This window comes from Diabrotica virgifera, chromosome 9 (genome assembly GCF_917563875.1).
Source record: "Diabrotica virgifera virgifera chromosome 9, PGI_DIABVI_V3a".
NCBI lineage: Eukaryota > Metazoa > Arthropoda > Insecta > Coleoptera > Chrysomelidae > Diabrotica > Diabrotica virgifera.
Window position 1 is genome coordinate 92,531,797 of NC_065451.1, and position 25,630 is coordinate 92,557,426.

Sequence of the window (25,630 nt, forward strand, 5' to 3'; positions counted from 1 at the left end):
TCGGCATACAGCTGTTGTCGGTAGCCGATTGTTTCTTGACCGAGGTTTGTCACCTTGTAATAGAAGCGCAAAATGTTTTCATTAATGGACACAGTCCATTTCATGCGCTGCCTCGGTCGTCCCGCTTGTGTGAAGTGTGAGCGCCGGCTGATGATCCAGCGCAGCACCTTCGGCGGGTGGAGCTCTTGTTGTTGTTTGGCTCGCTTGTGGTTGTGGTTGTGGTTGGGCTGTAGCTGATTGTATGACAGGGGCCCGCCTCCTCAACACCCTGCCACCGACGTCCCGCATGCTGTCACGTCCAGCGCCGGCTCCAGACGTGCCCTGGCGAACCCCAGACAGCGATCCTAAACATAAATTATTTATCTCCATTCTCATGGGTGTGCATTTTATACCTACTGCCAGGTGTCAGTTTTTATTCCACGGCAAGTATCCCTGCTACTCTCTGGGTATTGGCGCTACGAATACCCAGAAAGCATCCCCCATTCGCAGGGGGCCGCGCCTGATAGAAGAACTGACAAAAAAACTCCCACAGGTTATTGTTATTATTATTATTATTTTTTAAGTTTTAATCTACTTGTATGAGCTCTTTAAATGCATGTAATATTTACTGTAATGGGAGTTTCCCGTCAAAATAAAACAAAATATTTTCTTTCTATCTCTCCACTTTGTCTTGTTCATCAAGTATTATATAAATATGTTTATTAAAAGTTGATCTATATGTTCTAGCTATTTATTTTGCATTTCTCTTCGGTATTGAGTAGATTTTTCTACAGTTTCTCTTTTCAAACCATTTGCTGTTTTTCATTTTTCTTTTGCAACCCAGTATTTAATATTTCAAAGCTCCCATTTTTTTCTGTTTTTGCATGTTCCAGTAAATAAATAAATATAATGAAACACTAATACATTTTAATAACTTATATTGTACATAACTCATCAAACCAGTTGTGATAAAAGTGTTATTGGTATATAATTAACTTCATTTTGTAATTATTTTTAGATGGACGTTGTGAGAGAATTTTTTCCACTTTCTTTAATCAGCTGCTATTTTTTCTTCCTCTGTGCTTGTGTTCTTGTTTATCACATATTCCAGATTCTCGTACGAGGATTTGATATCCCCTAAAATGTGTTTTGAGTCATTAACGAGATGGGAATATTTATTTTCAATATCTTTAATGGTTTCGTCATAGAGAGTTTTTGTTTTTATTCTTTGTGCCATACTCTTGTTAATCTGAAAATAATGAATATGCTATATTACTAACGTAATGTTTGTTAAAATTTAATAAAGGCTTAGCTTTTTTGCTTTTCACAGTGGTGACCTTCTCTTATACACCTATAAAAGAACTATTATAAATGAGCAGTGGAGCAATGTACAGGAAATAAAGTGCCGCATAGGAAAGGCAACAACAGTATTTAACAAAATGAGCGTCATCTTCAAAAGCCACAACATATCCCTAGTTACAAAAATGAGACATTTGAGATATTATGTTTTCTCTATATTATTGTACGGAGCGGAGGCATGGATGCTTACAGACACCACTAATAAAAAACTTAAGAACTTTATAGAAGAATGCTGAGAATATCCTGGACAGCAAGAATCACGAACAAAGAAGTTATAGGAAGAATGAAGCAAGGGCGGATCCAGGACCGATTTTCGGGAGGGGCCATAAACTTTTTTTGGGGAGGAGTACCTGAAGTACGGCGGTAATTTTTAAAAATTAGGGTTACAATGGTGAGTTTTAAGTCACTTTTCACACACTTTGAGAAGTACCTTAAAACCCACCATTCCTACCATATTACCGATTCCTACACATTTCTTCGGATCCAAGTGCAGTTCTTTCAACAAGTTTAATACTATTTTTTCCAATGCTTCTCCTGCCAGGCCTTGTTCTTTCCCTCTTTCTTGATTTTCACTAATTATTTTTAGGTTCTCATAAGCGTCAATGAATTTGACAAAGTCTTCACGAATGTTGTTATTGTGTATGTATCCCAAATTTAGAGAAAGCTGTTCCACGTGGGATACGTCAGTCGTTTCGTCAAATATTATTTGTTCAATTATTTCTTCACCACAACATGTTATTAATTGATTTTGACTGCTGCTACTAATGCATGTTGCTCAGGAAGATGCTGTGGATAGGTGTTATTTAAGAGTCTTATCTCCTGATGCAATTTTAAACCTTAACACTGTGGTGCTAAGGCAAAACTCGATATGTCAAAAAACGTGATTTTGCAACAGATGATTTTAAGAGTTCGCGGTGTTGTAATAGTGGACATATCGGAAACAATTTTATTATCTACTTGTTACATGGATGCGTTTTGCCATGTAGCGTTTTGTCATCATAATCTTCATCGCTCAATGTACATATTGGCATTAAAAACGAAAAATCGATAATTTTTGACATATCGGGTTTTGCCTTAGTACCACAGCAATTCCCCTCATTCCTAGGTCCAGCATCTTCGTCCAGAAGCATAAGGCCATCATCATGATGGTCTCTTAGCCCGGCCGCACATCAAAGAAACATGAAACGTAAATTACGTTTCATGGAAATAAACCACTGCTAAACAAATATATATCTGGCCATTTATGAGACTCTCCGAAAATAAAAATGTGTCATGAGCATGAATCACACTCGTTTCATTAGTAGGCGGACTTTGAGATTTTTTTAGCAGTGTTTTCTTTTCATGAAACATGTTTTTCGTTTCATGTTTCATGTTTTTCGTTTCATGTTTCTTTGGTGTGCGGCTTGCCTAAGAGGAATATTCTGTCGACCTAAGACCACTATAGATCCTACTATTGGTCCTAGTCTTTCTTTATTTTTTGTTTCTATTTAGACCTCTGAGAGTCTATCTGGTTAATGACTGGCTTGTGAGGGTTACGATAACTTTTTAGAAAATGCAGCTCAACCTGAACACACTCCTCGTGGTATGATGTTTTTTCATGGGTTTATATGACTCCGTCTTTGCTCATGAGTTTGGCGAAAGATGTTAAAGGTTTCGTGACAAGGCTTTGGGCTGTCATCCCGTTATTGTGACCATATTTTTCATTAGAAAAATGAAACCAATATTTGTACCAACCTTTTGACTGTGCGAAAATACCAACCAACTCCTTTGTTCTAAGTGCTAGTGACCCAAGTAACGCTTCACTTCTGTTTTATTCTTTGTGTGTATAGAATATGGAAATTTATACGATTTTGATGGCTGTCAAGATCGTTCTAACAATTTGCACTCTGTAAAATTATCAACATTTTGATTTATAAAAAACCCAAAAGTCATTCTTGAAGCTTCTCCGTTACTTCTTTTTTTCAATTCTAGTCCAGAAAACGTATTTATCCCCTGTTTTGTACATATATATATGTGTTTGAAATTAAAAATATTTGAACTGCAAATGTTTAAATTTATATTATTCTAAATTCTCGGAGGGGGCCATGGCCCCCATGGCCCCCTCCCTGGATCCGCCCTTGGAATGAAGAAGGAACCGGAGATTGTGTTTACCATCAAACCCATGAAACTGCAGTATCTGGGACTTGTTACGAAAAATCAGCACCGTTACTCCTTGCTGCAGTCCATATTGCAAGGTAAAGTCAAAAGTAAGCGGGGACCCGGTAGAAGGAGAATATCATGGCTGCAAAATTTGAGAACATGTCTTAAGAAAACCTCAATGGAACTGTTTCGAGCCGCAGCGAGCAAGGATATGATTGCCAATATGATTTCCATCATCCGAAACGGATAGGAACCGGAAGAAGAAGAAGAAGAACCTATAAGAGTACATTTGTCCTTTTTTGGGTTTTTGGCCTAATTGTTTATTTGGGATGTTCCCTATGGCATTGGCAAAAACTTTCCCACTTTATTTTTATCACATTCACTACTAAGGGGGTACTTAACACATTCGCTGCCTATTGAAGCGAATGGAACTTGACTAGGAGCCATTCTGTTGTTACGACACCTGCCTGAAATAAGCAAATCACTTGCTGGCGTGTGAACGGCACCTGACTGAAGTAACTATATCACGTGCTGGCGCGTAACAGCACCTAACTGAAGTAACTACACTCACCGGCATAAAATTCCGCCACCCAAAATTTTTGATTAAGTCTGAAAATCTATAACTTTATTATTTGTACTCCTTATTATTTGTACTTTTCAAGATCCTTGCACCAATTTGTAGGTACATGTATTGATGTCATTTGTTATTATTCCGGTAACAAGAAATTTTTGCTTAGATGGCATTATACGGGGGTGAATGAAAGTGTTGTATTTTCTCCTAACTTTAAAAAATTCTGTGTAGAAATTGGAGGGCTGATTTTGTTTCTCCTTTTGTACTATCCTGGAGGTATCACTAAGGTTTTGTTTTTTGAATTATCCGAATATCTCTTTTCTTGTAAGAGCTGTAAATAAAAACACTGCTTTGAAGGCTTATTTAATTAAAAATATCAAACGCATTAACGCACTAAAATTAACAAAACAAAACAAAATTAACAACAAAACAAAATAATTCAAAAGCGGATATGTGCACCTCTTGCAGCAACGACTACTCGCAATCTGTTTGGCATCGAATGAAGTCCTTTACCAGAGCCGTAATTTTACCAAATTTTCCGGAGGCCTAGGATGACGGCGAATAGCTTTTTTAATTCATCGCATAAATATTCAATAGGATTGAGATCAGGGCTGCATGCAGGCCATTCTAATCTTATCAATCCAACCTCTATTTTATGAGTCAATCAGTGTTTTTATTTACTAACAATGGTACAGCTCTTACAAGAAAAGAGATATTCAGATAATTCAAAAAACATAATTTTAGTGATGCCTCCGGGATAATATGATAGGACTACAGGACTATGAAACAAAATCAGCTCGTCCATTTTTCCACAGAATTTTTTAAAGTTAGGAGAAAATACAACGTTTCCATTCAACCCTGTATAATGCCATGCAAGCAAAATTTTTTTGTTACACGAATAATAACAAACGATATCAATACATGTACCTACAAACCGGTGCAAGAATCTTGAAAATCAGAGTAAAAATAATAAAAATTATAAATTGTCAAACTTAATCAAAAATTTTGGGTGGCGGAATTTTGTACCGGTGAGTGTATATCACGTGCTGGCGCGTGACTGGAAGCGAATGGGTTAAGTTTTGTTCTTATAGACCATCTAAGTATTTGAATTGCTGGTATGTGCAGTACAATCCCCGGCTCAAGTATGAGACACTGGTCTATGTGAAAAATCGATGTGGCTCGTACATGAGTTGCTTGGTAACGATTGTGTTAAATTAGACTCAATTTAGCATCTCTCCTGTGCTATAAAGTTGATGATGACAGAGATGCATCTTGAATTTTCAACGAACATTTTGTTTTTGTTTATAAAATCTGTTCGTCCCGATGTAGCGATTAATTCCTATGTAGTTTTATCTTCTGAATCCAAATCTGAAAAGGGCATTTTGGTATCTCTAACCATCTTCGAGATATCCGACCTCAAAATCGACATTTTGACGTCACAATCCTTCTTCAAATATATTTGTTTTCGTTTGACGCAACTAAACACAAAAATGAAACGTCAAATAAATAAATTTTATTATTAATGTTTATGTAATGTTAAATGACAGTTCACTATTTTTTTTATTTAAGCTGTCTACCCAATGATATGTATTATGTATATTATACAGTGATGAGCGCGCTAATAACCGGCAAAATAACGCAAAAGATGGAAAACATATTAAGTTGTGCGATAAAAAGAAAAAAAAAACTGATGGAGGTGGGAGATTTAGCGATAAAAAGCTATAAACGTACATTCTATTTATTGTTTCCCACCTTTAGACGTATCGGAGGAGTATGTCAACTAAAACTGTCACTGTCACAGTGGCAGTGACAGTTACAACAATAAGTAGAATGTATATTATTTATAAGTTTTTATCGCTAAATTTCCCACCTCCACTAGTTTCATTTCTTTTTATCTCACAACTTAATGTGTTTTCCATCTTTTGCGGTATTTTGCCGGTTATTAGCGCGCTCATCACTGTGTTTACGTATACAGTATGGTGCAAATGAAAGGAATAAATTCGTTATTTCGTAAACCGGCGACTTTACGAAAAAATTCCGAACAAGGTTGATTTTTATTTTTAAATTATGATATTTTGGCATATATATCACACAAGTGACGTCATCCATCTGGGCGTGATGACGTACCTAATCGATGATTTTTTAAAATTAGAATAGGGGTCGTGTGCTAGCTCATTTGAAAGGGTATTCAATTCTCTATTCAGTAATATAAACATTAATATCGTTATTTATACAGGGTGTCCGAAAACAATTTTTTTATATTAAATTAATGGACAAAAAAAAAGAATGTATGTAATTTATTTAATTCAAAATACATTTACTACTGTCAGAAAACAGGAAAAAAATGTTTATTCGAAAAATTAACATTGCTGTTCGCTTAAATTAATAGGGAACTTGCATAAAATTTTAAATTCGAAAAAAATGTTATAAATCACAACAGAACATAATTTAAAACATGTATCAAAGATAAAAAAAGTTTTGTTTGTCTTTCGTTTGGCCCCTAAAGACGATTAAAAATTCAAATTATACCAGTCAGCCCAAAACATGTCGTGACGTCATAGGGTTATATGTTTACATTTTGCACCAATAAAGTAAACAAAATTGTATATAATTTTAAATTAGACATTATAAACGTCAGTAGAAAATACAGTTATGTGACGTCACAAGTGTTTTTGATCGTTTGAACTATTTATAGAAAATTTGTACTTTTACAAAATTGTTTTATTTTCCATAGTAAACCTTCTTTCCATTCATTCAATATCTATATCAAACTCCAATTTCAACAAACTGGTATATATTATTACAATGACATACGATAAATGTCATTAGAATATAAATATTTTTCATTTATTCCGTGACGACGAGCTGGCCAAATACCTAAGTAGGTGGAGGCCAATAAACTAAAGAAGAAGAAGAAGAATATACCAAAATATAGCCATAAAGGGAACCATATAGTTAAACTATGTGACGTCACGGGTCGTTTGAACTATTTTATAAATATAGAAGACTTTAAATGTGTACTTCTAAGTTATTATGAGTTTTTGAAGCGTGAAGTTTTGGAAATCTCATTTTTATACAAAACTGAACATTATTATCTAATAAAAAAATGTGCAAGTTCCCTATTGTTCAAACTTCGAAAAAGCAGGTGCCTAGCGGGAGCTGGCTTGAACATTGAATTTAAGCGAAAAGCAATGTTTATTTATCAAATAAACATTTTTTTTCTGTTTTCTGATAACAGTAAAAAGTATTTTGTATTAAATAAATTACAAACATTCTTTTCAGTCAATAAATTTAATTTAAAAAATTGTTTTTTAACACCCTGTTTAAATAATTATGTTAATGTTTACATTACTGAATAGAGAATTGAATAACCTTTTAAATGAGCTAGCACACGACCCCTATTCTCATTTAAAAAATTATGGATTACGTCATCACGCCCAGATAGATGATGTCACGCGTGTGATATATTAGGCTTGTTCTAGCAAACAGTCAAACTAGTCAGAAACCGTCAGCAAACAGTTGGTCAGTGAGAGAACTTAATACAGTCACCAGTGCTATCCCCTCTACTCGCGCTGGTCCACTATTCGCTGATGGTTTCAAACCGTTTGAAACTGATTGTAGAACAATCCTATTATATGCTAAAATATCATATTCTAAAAATAAAAATCGACCTGTCTCGGGATTTTTCCTTAATGTCGCCGGTTTACGAAATAAAATTTATTCCTTTCATTTGCACCATACTGTATATTATATATACGGTGACCATATGTACTTATTTAAGTAGGACAGTACTTATTTTTATATATTGTCCTAATGTACTTTAAAACATTTTTAAGGACACGCAAATGTACCGGGTGTCCCAATAAGAATGGCTCTCGGCCATATCTCAGGAACCGTTTATAGTTGAGCTTTGAAATAAAAAATTTTATAACAAAAGTTGCCTCAGGAAAAGCCTGGAAATTATTTTCATAATTGTGGGTCCACCGCTAGAGGGCGTAATTGAATTTCAAAAATAAAAAAATCTAAATTTTACAAAATTTTCCTAATGAAGGGGCACTGGAAATCCGATTATTGTATTCTTCATCAAATTCTGCGCATATTTGATTTAACAAGTTTAACTCTACCTTTGCAAATAAGAGGTGGGGGTGAGTGGGAACCTTGTTATGAAAAAAATGGCTGTAAGTCCGGTTCTGCTAAATCAAATTTTAAAAACTGGGTCTTGTTGAAGACAGATCTTTTTCTTCAATGTAAGCGTGATAATTTTGAACCATCCTAATAAATAATAAGCCAGCTGGGAGGCGTTATTTAATTTTTTTCAGAAATCTAGTTTTCTTTGGAAAATATTAAATACAAGTATGCATTTTTAATCATACTTTATAAAATTAGATAAAATTAGCAATAGAATAGCGAAAACCGCATGTCGATACCTTTTTTCTATCTCAAGATATCTCGAGAAACGTGTAAATTTTATACATAACTGTTACTATCACCGGTAAACTAAATTAATGAAAAGTAATATGCTGTGGAAAAAAACAAAATAACATTTTCCAGATGTCAACGTATAAAAATATAATTAATTAAAACAACAATATAAAGATTAACAATACTATTAAAATTAAATATAACACAGAACAAAAAGAACTACCTACTTAGTGACGACCTAAATATTCAAATTGTTGCCCATCATACACTACTCTAGAATACATTATCCAGAGAATACTAAACGCCATTCAAAGCATATCGAGAGCAGAAATTGAGACTGCTGTTCAATCTACTCTTGAAAGACTAAATGTTTGCAACGAAAATGATGGGCAAAAATTTGAACGTTTATGTCATCACTAAATAGTTGTTTTTATTTCTTTGTAATAGGGCTTTTCAACGCTTCTCATTTGTTTCGAGCCTCTGTCATATGCCGTATAATCCGTGTATAATATTAATATACGAGATATGAACGAGGCTCGAAACAAATAAGAAGCGTTGAAAAGACCTAATATACGTTGACAGCTGGAAAATGTTTCTTTGTTGTTTCCATAGCACACTACTTTTAATGAATTTCGTTTACCGGTGACAGTAACAGTTATGTTTTTAAATTTACACGTTTTGTAAGATATCTCGAGATAGAAAAAAGGTATTAACATGCGGTTTTCGCTATTCTGTTGCTAATTTTGTCTAATTTTGTAATATGGTATTAAAAATGCATGTTTGTATTTAATATTTTCCAAGGAACACTAGATTTCTGAAAAAAATTAAATAACGCCTTCTAGCTGGTATATTACTCAGTAAGTTGGTTCGAAATCATAACTTTTACATTGACGAAAAAGATCTGTCTTCAACAAGACCAAGTTTGCAAAATTTGATTAAGCAGAACCGGACTCACAGCCAGTTTTTCATAACAAGGTTCCCACTCACCCCCACCTCTTATTTCCAAAGGTAGACCTAAACTTGTCAAATCAAATATGCGTAGAATTTTATGAAGAATACGACGATCGGATTTCCAGTGCCCCTTCATTAGGAAAATTTTGTAAAATTTAGATTTTTTAATTTTTGATATTCAATTACGCCCTCTAGCGGTGGTCCTACAATTATGAAAATAATTTCCAGGCTTTTCCTGAGGCAGCTTTTGTTATAAAATTTTTTATTTCAAAGCTCTACTATAAACGGTTCCTGAGATATGGCCGAGAGCCATTCTTATTGGGACACCCGGTACTTATTTTTTCTAAAAAAATAAATATTTTTATCTTTTATAAGTACCGCATGTATACTCAGTCCTGTTGGACAGGGAATTGGGCAGGGAAGTGGGCAGCGTGAACTTGTAAATAGCTCACTCGCGCTGCCGCTGCTAATGCTACTGCCATTGCAGTTTCATGAAGCCATTCTGAAAGTAGAAGGTGATAAAATAAATGCGGCAGATGCTGCCCAAAAATATTTTAATCTTAAAAACAAATTACACCATCAGTCGGACGCATTATTTTTGCCGCTTAAAGTGAGAAAATGTCTTGGTAAACTTGAAGACGGGCAAGCCGCTACTGAAAACTTCAGTACACAAGTGAGACATTTTTATACAAAATGTGTAACCTACCTAGAAAACTGGAGTACAAATCTTTATGAGTTCAAACTATTCAAATGGATAGATCTAAGAAATGAAATAACATGAAACGATGTTTGCTATTCTTTTGAAGCTTTTATACTGTATATCAAGGCAACCATTTTAAATGAAGATCAACTCTTTGATGAACTGGGAATTTTGAAAGACGTGGCTACAAGTGAAAAAATTGCTGAGTGGAACAGAGAAGAAAAAAATAGTCAGGATCGATGGCTTGAAGTTTTTAAGTGTGTAGATCAATTCAAACTGAAAAACTTACAAATATTATGCGAATTTATGGTTTGTCTTCCGGGTACTAGTGCAGCTATCGAGCGTTTATTTTCTGTAATAAATAATTATTGGACGTCGGAAAAGTCACAAATGTCCATCTCCACTCTCTTGGCAGCGATGCAGATGTACGCAAATTTTGATGAGACTTGTAATGAAACGTTTCATTTACTTCAGTCGAAGCCGGACCTTCTTAAATTAATTTTAAGTTCAGAAAAATATGAATGGTACAAAAAACCGGAAGAAGATGAGGCTATTCCACGTCCCTCATCTAAATACTTTTAATTACAGGCTTCACTTCTAACTTTTTTATAGTTAATATAATATGTTATGTTTAATTTAATTGATATAATTTTTTATGTTTAGCTACATAGTTTATTTATTTTTATTGACAAAAAGTTATGTTTGTCCAATAAAAAGATACATTTTGCGTTTTTAATACACTTTTGTTTTTTTGTACTTTTTTTTCTTTAAAAAGATATGGTCACCGTAATTATATACAGTATACAGGGTATCATTTAAGCTGGGAAACTTTTTTATTTTTAATTTTACGAAAAAAAATTATTCTTCATAAAAAGTTCTGCATGTGCCTAAAACCGAAGATTCAACCATCAGACATCAAATTTTATCTATATTATACGAGGTACGTCAAAAATATGAATTTCGCTAAAGAGTAAAGTATCTTTATTTATTTCACAATATTGAAAATTGTTATTATGAAATGTTGTTTGGAATAAAAAATTATGTTCTAATTACATCCTAATGAAAAAACAAAAAAAAAATATTTGGATATTTTTCTCAAATTACGGATACCAACATAATTTTCTTTTATAACTCTTTTATTTTTAATTTGATGAAGAAAAGTTATTCTTCATAAAAAGCTCTTCATGGTCTAAGATTTAAGATGCAACCATCATATATCAAATTATATAAATTTTACATGAGGCACCTGTGGGGACCTCTAAAAATCTACCCGATCTTAAGACAAACCCCCGAGATTCGAAATGAAATAAAAGCCTTTGTACTTTTATCTTCTATAATTAGCTTTAAGTTAAAAGAGTTAACAGCTTGCAAAATATTAAAGCGAAAAATAAACAGTATATCTCTAGAATGGATAATTATAACACACCTAAATAGTAAGTGTTTGTACCGTAATCGGGAATTTCGACGTGCATTACAGTATCTTCGGAACTTACTTTATATTTTACCGGCCGACGCGGAAATATTTCCGATACTCTCCGTTCGGTATCTTGTCTTGTCTGTTCACATACTCATACGACATACGACACTCTGATTCTGAAATTCTCGTTACGCATTTCAAGGGTAAATTCTTCCCATCATATAAGCGATTCTGCTGATTCAACAAAACAATATGATATGTATCTGACGTAATTATTATCAAAACAAACCGAAGAATGTTGATGTGCCCATATTACGAAAATACTCACTACCCAGCGCTTTTAACAATTCTCAATAAATAATGGTTTTGTATACAGGGTGCACACAAAACAAGCAACACTTAATATGATATTTAAAATGGCTCGAACAGTACCTATATAAAAAAAATATGAATTTCGATCAAGATAAAGTATGAAAAAAAATTTATAGTTCACAACATTTAAATTAGAATGATATAATTGCACATTAAAACATAGTTTTATTCTAAACAATTGTTTTGTAATAGCAATTTTCCATATTATGAATTTAAATACGTAAATAAACAAAGTTTTCGTTTCATCTTTTTCTAAATAAATATTGTTTTTATAATTTTTGTAGTTTCACTTAGAGAGTAGCAATTGTTCTTATCTCACAAATCACATTAGAGAGATAAATTTCATTATGAAAATACACAAATAGTATTTACATATATGTACATGCCATACCCTAGCAAAATATACAATTACAAACAGATGGACAACCAATACAAAGAGTCTCTCAATTTTAAATATCTAGGTTGTTATAATAACGAACAATTATGTAGATCCAGATAAAGAGATATGTAGAACTGAAATGGCTCATGACACTTTTTTAAAAATAAGGTGACAATGGCGGGATGAAGTATTACATATGGACAGTTGTCTTATATGGTGTCAAAGCATGGACCTTGAAAATATTCACTATTAACCACTTACAATGTAGAGACTTTTGAAATCTGGTTATGATGGATAAAATCGAAGGATGCATGTAGAAAACAAGCCTTGTGGTTGAAGAATGTCAGAGCATAGACTGGGATACAGAGAGTCAAGCAACTGTTCAGAATAGCTCAAGACAGAGAGAATCTTGACTTGTTGACCTTGGCTGCATATAGAGATATTTATAAACTTACATGGAGTGAGTTATGAGCCATTATACATACAGGGAAGCGAAAAACTATGGCAACACGTTAATTTCTCGGAAACCGCTAGAACGTTTTTTTTATAGATTTTTGTGGGTATCTTTGGAGGGTCTTCTAATGCGGCCGATATTTTAAATGGAACTTTCCTATTTTAAATGGAACACCCTGTATATTTTTGCGTTTTGAAGTCCTTAAGAAATACTTATTATTTTTCATGTTATCTTCCCTATACCTAAATGCCATAATTTCGAAGTTATTGCTAGCAATAACGGATAAGCTAGCTCAATTTTTTCGGCCCGGATAGACAATATTTTAGGTTCTTTGAATCATTGGGAACAAAAAAGGTCTTTACTAATTTTCTTCTAAAGTTAATCATTTCCGAGTTATAAACAATTTAAAAGTAAAAAAAAGAATGTGTGTGTACTTTGTACGCACGTAAGAAGTTAAACTTTTATTATATGATTTCAACGAAATAAAATACTTTAAACAGTTTATTTTTATTTAAATATTAAACTAATTTTAATACCTACCACTTTCCAAAAATAAAAAAAAACAGCAATTGTCCGCATTTGAACCCGGGACCTCTCGATCTGTAGTCGAATGCTCTACTAATGACCTCACGACCGCACTGTTTATACGGTTTCTCGGACATTATGACAAATCACGGTAACAAATAGACGAAGTAAAGTATAAATATAAAAATGTTTTAATAATACGTATTACCTTACTTCCGAGGAAGACAAATCCAAAGACATAAAAATTATAATAAATGTGTTAACTAAAAACACTAATATAATCTCTCCATAACTTTTTTGGACTGATACATACATAACTTAACAGATTTAGCAACGAACTCCATACTGTCTATGTGCGCATGCGCACAGAATAATAAAAATTTACTCCCAATCGTACCTAAAGAAGTATAACTTCAAAAAAATCAAAAAAGAACGATTTTCAAGGTTCAAAAAACACAAGTAAAGAAAATAATTGAAGTGAAAACTTCTTTAGGGACGTTGTGCGATTTTTGGATAGGGGAAAAAGCATTCAATTAGCGACCGTCATCTCTTCGGCGAAATCAATTTTGTACGTATATTTATTATGTGTATGTATATATAAATTGTGTAGTAGGAGTATTTAAATTTAAAATAAATGTAATAGCTATTTGTATAACAAGGGAGGAAAGTGTAACTTTTCCTCCCGAGAATGAAGTTTACTGCCCGACGCGTAGCGGAGGGCAGTAATCATTCAAGGGAGGAAAAGGCACTTTAATCCCATGTTATACATATGGGTTTTCCACCTTCCTCAAATAACAAGTAATTTTTTCATTGTTACTTAATTTATTTATGTAACTAACCAACAAAATTTATTAGAACTAAAACAACAAGTAGGTACAATATAACTGTCAACTGTCAAATATAAGTCAAATTATTAATGTAAACATTGTTAAATCAAAATAACAATTTACTGTTTTTTACCATTCTGCAAAATACAGGATGTTTTATAAATAAACGTTAAAATGTATAGATACTTCGTAATAGAAAATAGATATTATACAGGGCGTCAATAAGTTATATTTCATGAATGAAATACAATGACGTCATTTTTACTTTTCCTCCCTAGGGAGGAAAAATATTTTCCTCCCTAGGGAGGAAAAATACAACTTTGCTCCCTACAATCAGGTCCGGAAAAGTATACTTTCGGTAGAGGTAGGTGGAAAAATATATTTTCGAATGGGGAAAAAGGATTGATTTCGCGACCGTCATCGCTTCGACGAAATAAATTTTGTATGTATATTATTATAATGTGCGTTTAATAATGGTAATATTATTGAAGTGAAAACTTCTTTAGGGACGTTGTGCACTTTTTATATGGGTAAAAAGTATTGAATTAGCGACCGTCATTGCTTCGACGAAATACATTTTTGAAGTGAAAACTTCTTTAGGGACGTTGTGCACTTTTTAGATGGGGGAAAAGCATTGAGTTTGCGACCGTCGTCACTTTGCCGAACTAAATTTCGTACGTACTTATATAATGTGTATGTACATGGTACTAAAAATAACCAGATAGTATCTTCCCGTAGCCCAAATACGTCCGAGTTCGCGCATGATGAAACTGGAGACCAATTTGAATTTGAATTCTTGTTAAATTAAATGGGATTTGTATGCATTTTGTCATGAAATTATTCAATTAGCAAAATAATATTAAACTACTTTTTTGTGTTATTTGTTTATAAAAGACATCTCGCTTTTACAAAGATAAAATATAAAATACACTTATCTTACAACCGCGAACGATTCAAACTAATCGGATGTTACGAACCATTCCGAACATGCCGGTCTCCAGTTGCGTCACGACTCCCCCTCCCTTCAGGATGCGCAATATATTATCTTCTTATTTATAGTATCATGTGTATGTACAGTGCCGGCAAAAAAAAAATCTTTACATTGCCAAATAAATCACCAAATTTGAAGACAATTTGCATGCGTTCTGTCTTCGCTTGGAGGGGAGGGTAGGGAAGGGGGATAGCGTACTTGCGACGGCAATTATCTGTAGTTTACGGACCGTTTGGCTTATTTAGGGTATTCTGCGCGTTTGCACTGTAAACAGTTGGTTTTGTGCGGGTAGTCAGTGTTAAACTTCTTATTTATCGTGTAAAGTGTGAGATAGTCAAATTCTAAATTTAACAGACAAATATGGGTCAAAAGAAACTCACAAAAGACGAGAAGGTTTGTGTTTTAACATTACTGGAGAAAAGGGACTCTGTAATTACTGTACCACCTGATATTGGTGCTTCAAGAGGGGCTATTTATCAACTGAAACGTTCGGCTGCAAGGTTTCAGTTGATAAATAGCCCCTCTGGAAGCACCAATATCACGTACTACGGTAATTACAGAGTCTCCTTTCTCCAGTAATGTTAAAGCACGAATCTTCTCCTCTTTTGTGAGTTTCTTTCGACCCATATTTTTGTCAGTTCAATTTAGAATTTGACGATCTCAAACTTTACACGATAAATAAGAAGAAGTTTAACACTGACTACCCGCACAAAGCCAACTGTTTACAGTGCAAACACGCAGAATACCCCAAATTAGCCAAGGGGTCCGTAAACTACAGATAATTGCCGTCGCAAGTACGCTATCCTCCTCTCCTACCCTCCCCTCCAAGCGCAGACAGAACGCATGCAAATTGTCTTCAAATTTGGTGATTTATTTGGCAATGTAAAGATTTTTTTTGCCGGCACTGTATACATAAGTAGCATAGAACGTACGAAACGCGTATATAATATAGGTATAGCACTTCTTTTTGGATAGGGAAAAAGCATTGAGCTCGTAATTTATATACTATAAGAAGTTTTCACTTCTGTCAGCACTCCTATGAGTGCTTTATTTTTTTTAAATTACGAAGTACCTAAATCCAAGCTCAAACCTTCTTCTATCAGCGCCCTATAAGAATTTTTGGCACGGTTTATTCTAAAACATTGTTTTTCTTAATTGTTAATGAAGCGCATATGAGAGGACGGGTGGTCGGGCTGCATTAACAACTAAAAAACAATGTTTTAAAATAAAATAAGAACAAATCACTTATCGGTAGCTGATACAATAAAGTTCGAACTTGAATTTAGGCACTTCGTAGTTTCAAAAATAATATTTTTTACTTGTGTTTTTAAACCTAGAAAATCGTCATTTTTCGATTTTTTTTTAGTTTTAGTTTGTTTATAACTCAGAAACGATTCACTTTAGAGGAAAATTACAAAAAACTTTTTTGTTCGCAATGATCCAAAGAACCTAAAATAATGTCTACCCGGACCCAAAAAATTGATTTTTATAACTTGTTTAATTTTTTTTTAAATAAATTTAACTAAATATAAATGTTTAATAAATCCTAAATTATCGCATTTAGGCCTAGGGAATAAAACATGAAAAATAATCAGTATTTCTTAAGGACTTCAAAACGCAAAAAATATATAGGGTGTTCCATTTAAAATAAGAAAGTTCATTAGATTTTCAGAAAAACAGAAGATTTGACAACAATGTAATTACCACTATAATATCGGCCGCATTAGAAGACCCTTACCAACTCTTACCCACCAAAATCTATAAAAATCGCTCTAGCGGTTTCCGAGACGTTGCCATACTTTTTCGATGCGCTGTATATCCCGTAGTGAACCTTTGCCACAGTGCGTTACAACACAGTCGTTGCAGCCAACTGTTAGTGTGATACGAGGTCTATTTGTCTCGTAACGCAGCCAAGGTGTTAATTGCCAACGTTAAGGCCCAAGGGGACTTAATAAGGCACATTAAGAAGAAGAAGGTATAGCTTACCAAGCAAAGTTTGTAAGTAATTCTCTCCATCTCTGTTTCTAATTTTTTTCTTTCTTTGTACTGTTTGTCAATTATAAAGATCAGTTCGTCTCTGTGCTGCCTTAAGGATATGATATATTCCACAATTTTTTCGTTGTTTGTCCTAAGTTCAGTTCCTATATCGTCTTTAGTGATGTGTAAATTTTCATGATCTTTATGACGAATGTGGTCTCCATTTATTTCGAATTCAAGAAGATGTTCTGGTTTGTCTCCAATTTTCTCATTCTGTAAAAAATTCTTATGAAATACAAGATAAATGGTTTAAATTTTGAATTTTTACAATCGAAAATAGTTCATTTTTATATCACTCAAGGGTCAATCCATGCCAAGTGGTCCAATATAAATTAATTTGGTTGCTTGACTATTTTTAATATTTATTATTTTTCTACCTTTTAAACTTCAGTCTATAGAGAGTACAAAATTGCATTCATTTTATTTAAAAAAAAAAGATTTTGCCGACGACGGCCATTTTTGTTCAAGCGTATCGATCATTTTCACGGAAAACATGGCTTCGCTCTATAGCCAATATTTTCACTGAGGTTTGTCCTAGAACAAGAAATCAAAAACCAAACTTTTTAGAAAAGTATGCTCTAAAAAACGGCCTATAGCATTATTTAATTTCAAACTACCCTTAAGGCGTTAAATGAATATTTGGCAGCATTTTTTTAACAGCATAAGGCAAGCCGATAATGGTTTGTAATTTTTTTCTGGAAAAGACATACGTACATACTTTAAATAAAAAAAGTTTGAGCTTTGAGACTTAAGTAAATTTAAAAAAAAAACTCAAAAATGTAATTTTTTGAAAAATCTCAAGGTTTGACCCATTATATCTCTGATGGGCACGCATGAAAAAATTTGAAATTTGGCTGAATGTTAACCCCTAGCAAGTAGAATAAGAAGTAAAAATTTGGAGTTGTAGACTTACGTCATATTAGGAGTTACAGGCCTGAAAAAATGGTAAAAATTCAAAATGGTCAAATTTGAGCGTTTGCGGGCAGGGTAATTAAAATTCAAATAAACTGTCTAGTGAAATAAAAATTAATCTATTTTCACCAGATTTCACAATGAATACAAATTTATGCAGGGTTGCCCAAAGAAAAGAGTTCACCTTGAATTTGGCAATTATTTGATTTTAAGAGAATGTCGAAACAGGTCGATTTTTATTTTTAAATTGCAATTTTTTATATATATTTCATACTAGTGACGTGATCATTCAAAATACATTTTATTGCTGTTATACAATAGAAAAAAATTATTATTGGGCAAATAAACATTGCTTTTCGCTTAAATTGAATGTTGAAACTGTCAAGAGGTAGATGGGAGACTGTTAGTGATTTAATTTGCGAAATAAACATTTTTCTATTTTCTGACAGCAGTACAATCTATTTTGAGTTAAATAAAATACATACATTCTTCTTTTTGCACCAATTAATTTAATTAAAAAATATTTTTTTGGCCACCCTGTATAAATAATTATAATAATGTTTATATTACTGAATAGATAATTGAACACGCTTTCAAATGAGATACCATACGACCCCTATTCCCATTTAAAAAAATCATCGATTACGTCATCACGTTCTGATGGATGACCTCACGTAGTATGAAATATATGCCAAAAAATTGCAATATAAAAATAAAAATGGACCTATTTCGATATTTCCTTAAAATCTAATAGGTAACTATTGCCAAATATAGAGGTGAACTCTTTTCTTTGGCCCACCCTGTATAAATTTGTATTCATTGTGAAATCTGGTGAAAATAGATTAATTTTTATTTCATTAGACAGTTTATTTGAATTCTAATTACCCTACCCGCAAACGCTCAAATTAAGAGGAAACAGTAGCGATCAACAGGTAGCTAAAACGCGTTCCAAGATTGCGGCTGTAATTTTGAATATTTTTTCGAGATATTTGGCACACGTATTCGTAATATAATAAAGAATGGCGGTACAGAGCCCAATTTGAAAAATATATTAATATGTGGAAATTACTCTGTAATTAAATACAATATTAAAAGAACGAGCCTGTACCGCCATTAAGAAGAACAAAAAAATTCACTTTCTTCAAATAAACTTTTTTTATCCGGTGCTAGATTTTGTGTCATTTTGGAACTACTAATGAAATAAAAAATTTTAGTAGTTCCAAAATGACACAAAATCTAGGCATCGGATAAAAAAGTTGTATTTGAAAAAAGTGTATTTTTTTGTTCTTCTTAATGGCGGTACAGGCTCGTTCTTTTAATATTGTATTTAATTACAAAGTAATTTCCACATATTAATATATTTTTCAAATTGGGCTCTGTACCGCCATTCTTTATTATATTACGAATACGTGTGCCAAATATCTCGAAAAAATATTCAAAATTACAGCTGCAATCTTGGAACGCGTTTTTGCTACCTGTTGATCGCTACTGTATCACCTTAATGATTTTTGACCAATTTCTCAGGCATGTAACTCTTATATGACGTAAGTCTACAACTCCAAATTTTTATTCCTTATTCTACTTGCTAGCATTCAGCCAATTTTCAAATTTTTTCATGCGTGCCCATTAGAGATATAAGGGGTCAAACTTTAAAATTTTTCAAAAAATTACACTTTTGAGATTTTTTTTTGAAAAAATTTACTCAAGTCTCAAAGCTCAAACTTTTTTTTATTTAAATTATGTACGTATGTCTTTTTCAGAAAAAAATTACAAATTATTATCGACTTGCCTTATGCTGTTAAAAAATGGTGAAAATGGAATTTTATCTGTTTACCTTTTCAAACTTTGAGGTTCATTTAAGGCCTTAAGAGTAATTTGAAATTAAATAATGGGATGGACAGTTTTTTTAGAGCATACTTTTCTAAAAAGTTGTTTGTTTGATTTATCGTTCTAGGACAAACCTCGCAGTGAAAATATTGGCTATAGAGCGAAGCCATGTTTTCCGTGAAAATTATCGATACGCTTTAACAAAAAGGGCCGTCATCGGCAAAATAGATTTTTAAAAATAAAATGAATACAATTTTGTACTCTCTATAGACTGAAGTTTAAAAGGTAGAAAAATAAAAAATATTAAAAATAGTCAAGCAACCACCTTTGGACCACTTGGCTTGGATTGACCCGCAATTGAATTGTTTCCTTTTCTGTTGGCTTTAATGTGAATTTTTCAGAGAATGCATTTTCGCACTGTATCTCTTAAACTAGAAACCCAATAGATAATTTTATTATACATCATTAGTAGCACATTAAATTATCTCCATCTTCATTTATATTGCTTTCTATTGTAAAACATGAGAAATAAGAAAATTATTAACAAAAATAATTATACATAATTTAATAATAAATTTAAGTTGAAACGTATTTTTTTTAAATTTTCCAACTTAACAAAAAACAATTACCGAGCCCTTCGGAATAAATTTTTTAACGTGTATCTCATGGAAATAAATTTTTCTCTCTCGAAAATTGAATTTTTCGAAGAATGCTTTTTTTCGAGTTATTTGCAAAATGCCTTAATTAGTGATTTTTGGGATTTTTTTTTTAAAAACTACTAAATGAATTGCCAATTTTACAAAAACCTTGATAATCTTTAAACATTTAAGTACAAAAGTAAGAATATGTTAACAATGATAAGTGTTTCTATCTAGCTAAAAGAGAAAATTTTAAATACACTGAGCGTCACAGAAAAGAGGCCACCCAAAAATGGGTAATTTTTGATGTCTCTAATTTCCTATTTCTCTCAAACCTGTTGTCCGATTTAAGTGATCTTTTAATATGTTATAGCCTTATTCTTTAACAATATCGCTATAATAATATTGTTGCTAGACAGGTAAATTGTCATTGTATACCGGGTGTACCAACCAAACTATGTTTTTCCAAAAGTTCACCACACCCAGTGGAATATTCTAGCATTTATAAAATACTGAAATTAAAACCCAACTATAGCCTTATATATACCTCAACTTAACATTGAGTTTTTTTATTCATTCGCTTATGTTGGATAATAAAAAAGTTAGCTACTTTAACAACTACCCATGTTCTTTATCAATACAGGGTGTTTCTAAACAAGTGCAACACACTTTAAGGGGTAATTCTGTATGAAAAACTAATGACCGTTTGCTTTATTAACATATGTCCGCAAATGCTTCGTTTCCGAGATACGGGATGTTGAATTTTTTCTTACAAACTGACGATTTATTTATTGCTCTAAAACCGGTTGAAATATGCAAATGAAATTTGGTAGTATATAAGAGATAGTTATTGCGCATTTTTTGACATGCAACTAATAATTTTATATGTATTCTCCATTGGCGAGCATACGGGTCATATTACCCAGAATACGGGTCATATTACCCGTATGCACGCCAGTGGTGAATATAAAATTCTTAATTGTATGTCAAAAAATGCGCAAAACTACCTCTTAAAACCTACCAAATTTCATTTGCATGTCTCAACCGGTTTTAGAGCAATAAATAAATCGTCAGTTTGTAAGAAAAAATTCAAGATCCCGTATCTCGGAAACGAAGCATTTGCGGACATATGTTTATAAAGCAAACGGTCATCATTTTTTCATGCAGAATTACCCCTTAAAGTTTGTCGCACTTATTTAGAAACATCCTGTATTGATAAAGAACATGGCTAGTTGTTAAAGTAGCTAACTTTTTTATTATATAACTAAGCGAATGAATCAGAAAACACAATGTTAAGAAAACTTAGTTATGGCTATAGTTGGGTTTTAATTTCAGTATTTTATAAATGCTAGAATATTCCACTGGGTGTGGTGAACTTTGAGAAAAAACACAGTTTGATTGGTACACCCGGTATAGAATGACCAGTTACCTGCCTAGCAACAATATTATTATAGCGATATTGTTAAAGAGTAAGAATAAGGCTATAACATATTAAAAAAATCACTTAAATCGGACAACAGGTTTAGGAAATTAGAGACATCAAAAATGACCCATTTTTCGGGTGGCCTCTTTTCTGTGACGGGCAGTGTATAAACAAATAAAAGATATCTATGGGCCGCGTGCTTATATTAACGTACCCGCTGTACAACGTACTGCGCAATGTAGAACCGCATATTCTAAATATTTGGGTCCATGTTTTCAGCAAAAAAGAAACCACTTATCCTTGTCAAAATATTCGTACTTTTACAAAAGGTTTTAAAGACTATAAAGCTTTTTGTAGAATTGCAATTCATTTAGTAGTTTTTTAGAAAAAAAAAAAAAATAAATAAAAAAATTGCAAATAACTCGAACAGGAAGAAGCATTTTTCGAAAAAATAACGAAGACAGAAACGGTGTTATTTCGATGAGACACACCTAAAAAATTGACTCCGAAGTAATTCGGTGAACTTGCATTTTTGTATAAGGTATTTTTTAATAATAATTGTCGGCCCACCTTGAAAAATTAAAAAACAATACATTTGAACTTAGAAAAATATATAGAATTAAATAAAAAACGTTTGGTGCATTAGAAATGCAAAAAATTAGTCGGTATATTCTATTTCTATCTTGTATAAAAAGCGTATTTTGAGGGGTAAACCACTCGCCTATTATACTAACCCTCCCTATCTATATACAGTGAGCACGTAAAGGTTAGAATAAATTCATTTTCTCGAGAATTGACGACTTTGAAACAGAATCCTGAAACAGGTCAATTTTTATTTTTAAATTGCCGTTTTTTGACATATATATCATACTAGTGACGTCACCCATCTGGGCGTGATGACGTCATCTATAATTTTTTTAAATAAGAATAGGGGTCGTGTGATAGCTCATTTTAAAGGTAATTCAATTCTCTATTCAGTAATATAAACATTAACTTAATTATTTATACAGGGTGTCCAAAACAATTTTTTTAAATTAAATTTATTGACAAAAAAAGAAGAATGTGTGTAATTTATTTAACTCAAAATACATTTTACTGCTATCAGAAAACAGTAAATGATGTTTATTTGACAAATGAATATCGTTTTTTGCTTAAATTCAATATTAAAGCCGCCACCCACCTTCCTCTTGACAGATTGAACATTTAATTTAAGCGAAAAGCAATGATTATTTTTCAAATACACATCTTTTTCTGTTTTCTGAGAGCAGTAAAATGTATTTTGGACTAAATACATCACATGCATTCTTCTTTTTATCTCAATTAATTTAATTAAAAAAAATTTTTTGAGACAGCCTGTATACATAATTATGTAAATGTTTATATTACTGAATAGAGAATTAAATTACCTTTCAAATGAGCTATCACACAACCCCTATTCCTATTTAAAAAAATCATCGATGACGTCATCACGCCCAGATGGGTGACGTCATTAGTATGATATATATACCAAAAAGTTGAAATTTAAAAATAAAAATTGACTTGTTTCAGGATTTTTTTCCAAAATCGCCCATTCTCGAGAAAATGAATTTATTCCAACCTTTACGTGCTCACTGTATATATCAAAATTGCTTCCTCTGAAAAATGCAACCGTCAATGTAACTTTTCAATGGACTATCATTTAGTATGATTAGTCTTAAACTCATATAATTACAAAATCTTACCATTGCCGAAAGTTCTAAGTTTTAATCGTTATTTCAATACATTTAATTTTTAACAGTACCTACATATATTATTTTTTAATAATTTAACAGTATATTCACTTTGGATTTCGCATTTGATATTTTTATAAAATCTAGAATGACAGTTTAAAGATTGTCAATAATCATGTAAATAATACAATTATTTATTGACGTGCATTTCATCCTATTGGAAGAATAGTCCAGGCTGAAGAAGAATCTGTTTTGAATTGGTTAATTTGATGGAAAATGGAGTCCAGAGGTTTTCATTTTTTGTTGGAATCACTAAGCGCAAACTATTTTTTTATTTAACAAAATCTAAAAAAAATCTACGATATAGAACACCTGAAAAGATTCACGTACTTAGAAATGAAAAAGAACCGGAAATAAATAGAAGTTTCATGCTGGCAAATAAAGCCTATTTCGCGATGTTCACATATTCAAATCTCGAGACGTACACCGGAAAACAAAACTCCGGGTTTATAAAACAATAATCAGGTCTGTAGTAAGTTATTGGTGTGTAACATGGGTTATAACTAGTATGACTAACTAATCCGAAAAATCCGGGACATGGCCCGAATTACTGTCCTGTCCTGGCGTCCTGGACAAGGCTTCCGGGCCATCCGAAATAAAATTCTGTTTTGAAGTTTTGAAAATTATTCTTCTAAGAATTTACATCAAATTGAGTTGGTGGGACGAAAAATTTCTAGAGTGTAATATGTACTAATACCACATCCAAAACCCATGCATTTTATATCGTTGTATACTTATAGTTCTACAAAAACACAAACTGTGGATTTTTTTGTTTCTGTATTTTAATTATTGTGTTCTGAAAAGACGATTCAAAAACAATAACAATTCATGTATACACACAATAAAATGATGATATTAAAGTTCTATATTTAAAAAATGGCCCGATTTTCATTGAAAAGTCCCGGATTTCAGGTATTTTTTTCTGCCTTGTCCCGAATTCGACTGAATCGGAGTTGGTCACACTGTAGTTGATTTTTAACCAAGAGGAGTAAACTAAAAAGACAGATTAACACCCAAGAAAGTTACTAGAAAAGTCACCAAATTCATCTTCTTTTTTCGTTGATCATATCACATTTCGATGATAATACATATTATTATATTATACTAACACATCGCTAAAGAGTTCTAAAAACAACTGCCCGTTTTAATGGGTGGGTTGTGATTGCGCGCAGCGGTCAAATACCTCCTGGGGTACTGAAATTTACCTTTAAGAGGGTTGCTGTGATTGCGCACAACGGAAGGATTAAGGCAGGTAAACAAAACGGTATATTGTGATTGCGCGCAGCGGTATATATCAGCAGCTCTAATACCCGAAAGTTAGGTTTGGACCGAAGGGTTAGGTCTTCCTCCTTTGAAAATTGTACTGTATAATATATAATATATATAATATATTAATTTTTTAATTAATTATGTGCAGTTAAATAGCTTACATTTACAAAAAAATTAAAAATATTAATTATGAAAGAACATTAAAATATGTAACAAATTTGATAGAGAAATTTAAAAATAAAGAAATATCCAGAATAGAATTTGTTAAAACTATATGTTATAAGGCATGTTCAAATTAAATGTCTACATATTAGTCTGGCCTGATTATCGGAGAATAGGCCATTTTTGGGAAAAGTTATTTACCAGCAATTTTATTGCTGGAATCGAATCTTATGATTGTATATATTAATAATATATATATGCAAAGTCAGCAGATAGTGTGCTACTTTTTTTATAAACAAAATGGCGCCCGAAAATCGTGTTTTTTTCAATTTTTGCTCTATAACTCCAAAGATTTTAACTTTAGACCAAAAACACCCAAATAAAAATTCACCGCAATTAAATTCTGCATAGAGACGTGTTTTTTCCGATTTACTTCGACGAAAACTTTCCCCAGAAAAAGCGGGGTTTTCCAACAAAATCTTTAATTTTCAACTAAACTTTTAGATA

At 32.5% G+C, this 25,630-nt stretch overlaps 2 protein-coding genes across 2 annotated transcripts in view; one reads left to right on the top strand and one right to left on the bottom strand.

Moving 5' to 3' along the window:
* LOC114332836 (histone-lysine N-methyltransferase PR-Set7-like) overlaps window positions 1-25,630 on the top strand; it is a 124,706-nt gene that overhangs the window by 45,379 nt on the left and 53,697 nt on the right. The window lies entirely within an intron of this gene.
* LOC126891778 (uncharacterized) lies at window positions 901-23,812 on the bottom strand. The gene is made up of 3 exons (XM_050661051.1): window positions 23,645-23,812; window positions 17,073-17,336; window positions 901-1,228 (listed from the first exon to the last, which is right to left on the bottom strand). The coding sequence occupies exons 1-3, from the start codon at window positions 23,645-23,647 to the stop codon at window positions 1,031-1,033; spliced, it is 465 nt and encodes a 154-aa protein (XP_050517008.1). The 5' UTR covers window positions 23,648-23,812; the 3' UTR covers window positions 901-1,030.

Excerpts from the sequence above, each read along its gene's own strand:
- LOC126891778 (XM_050661051.1), bottom strand. Across the intron at positions 1,229-17,072 it reads TTACTTACAAACTTTGCTTG|ATTAACAAGAGTATGGCACA; the intron begins GTAAGCTATACC and ends CATTATTTTCAG.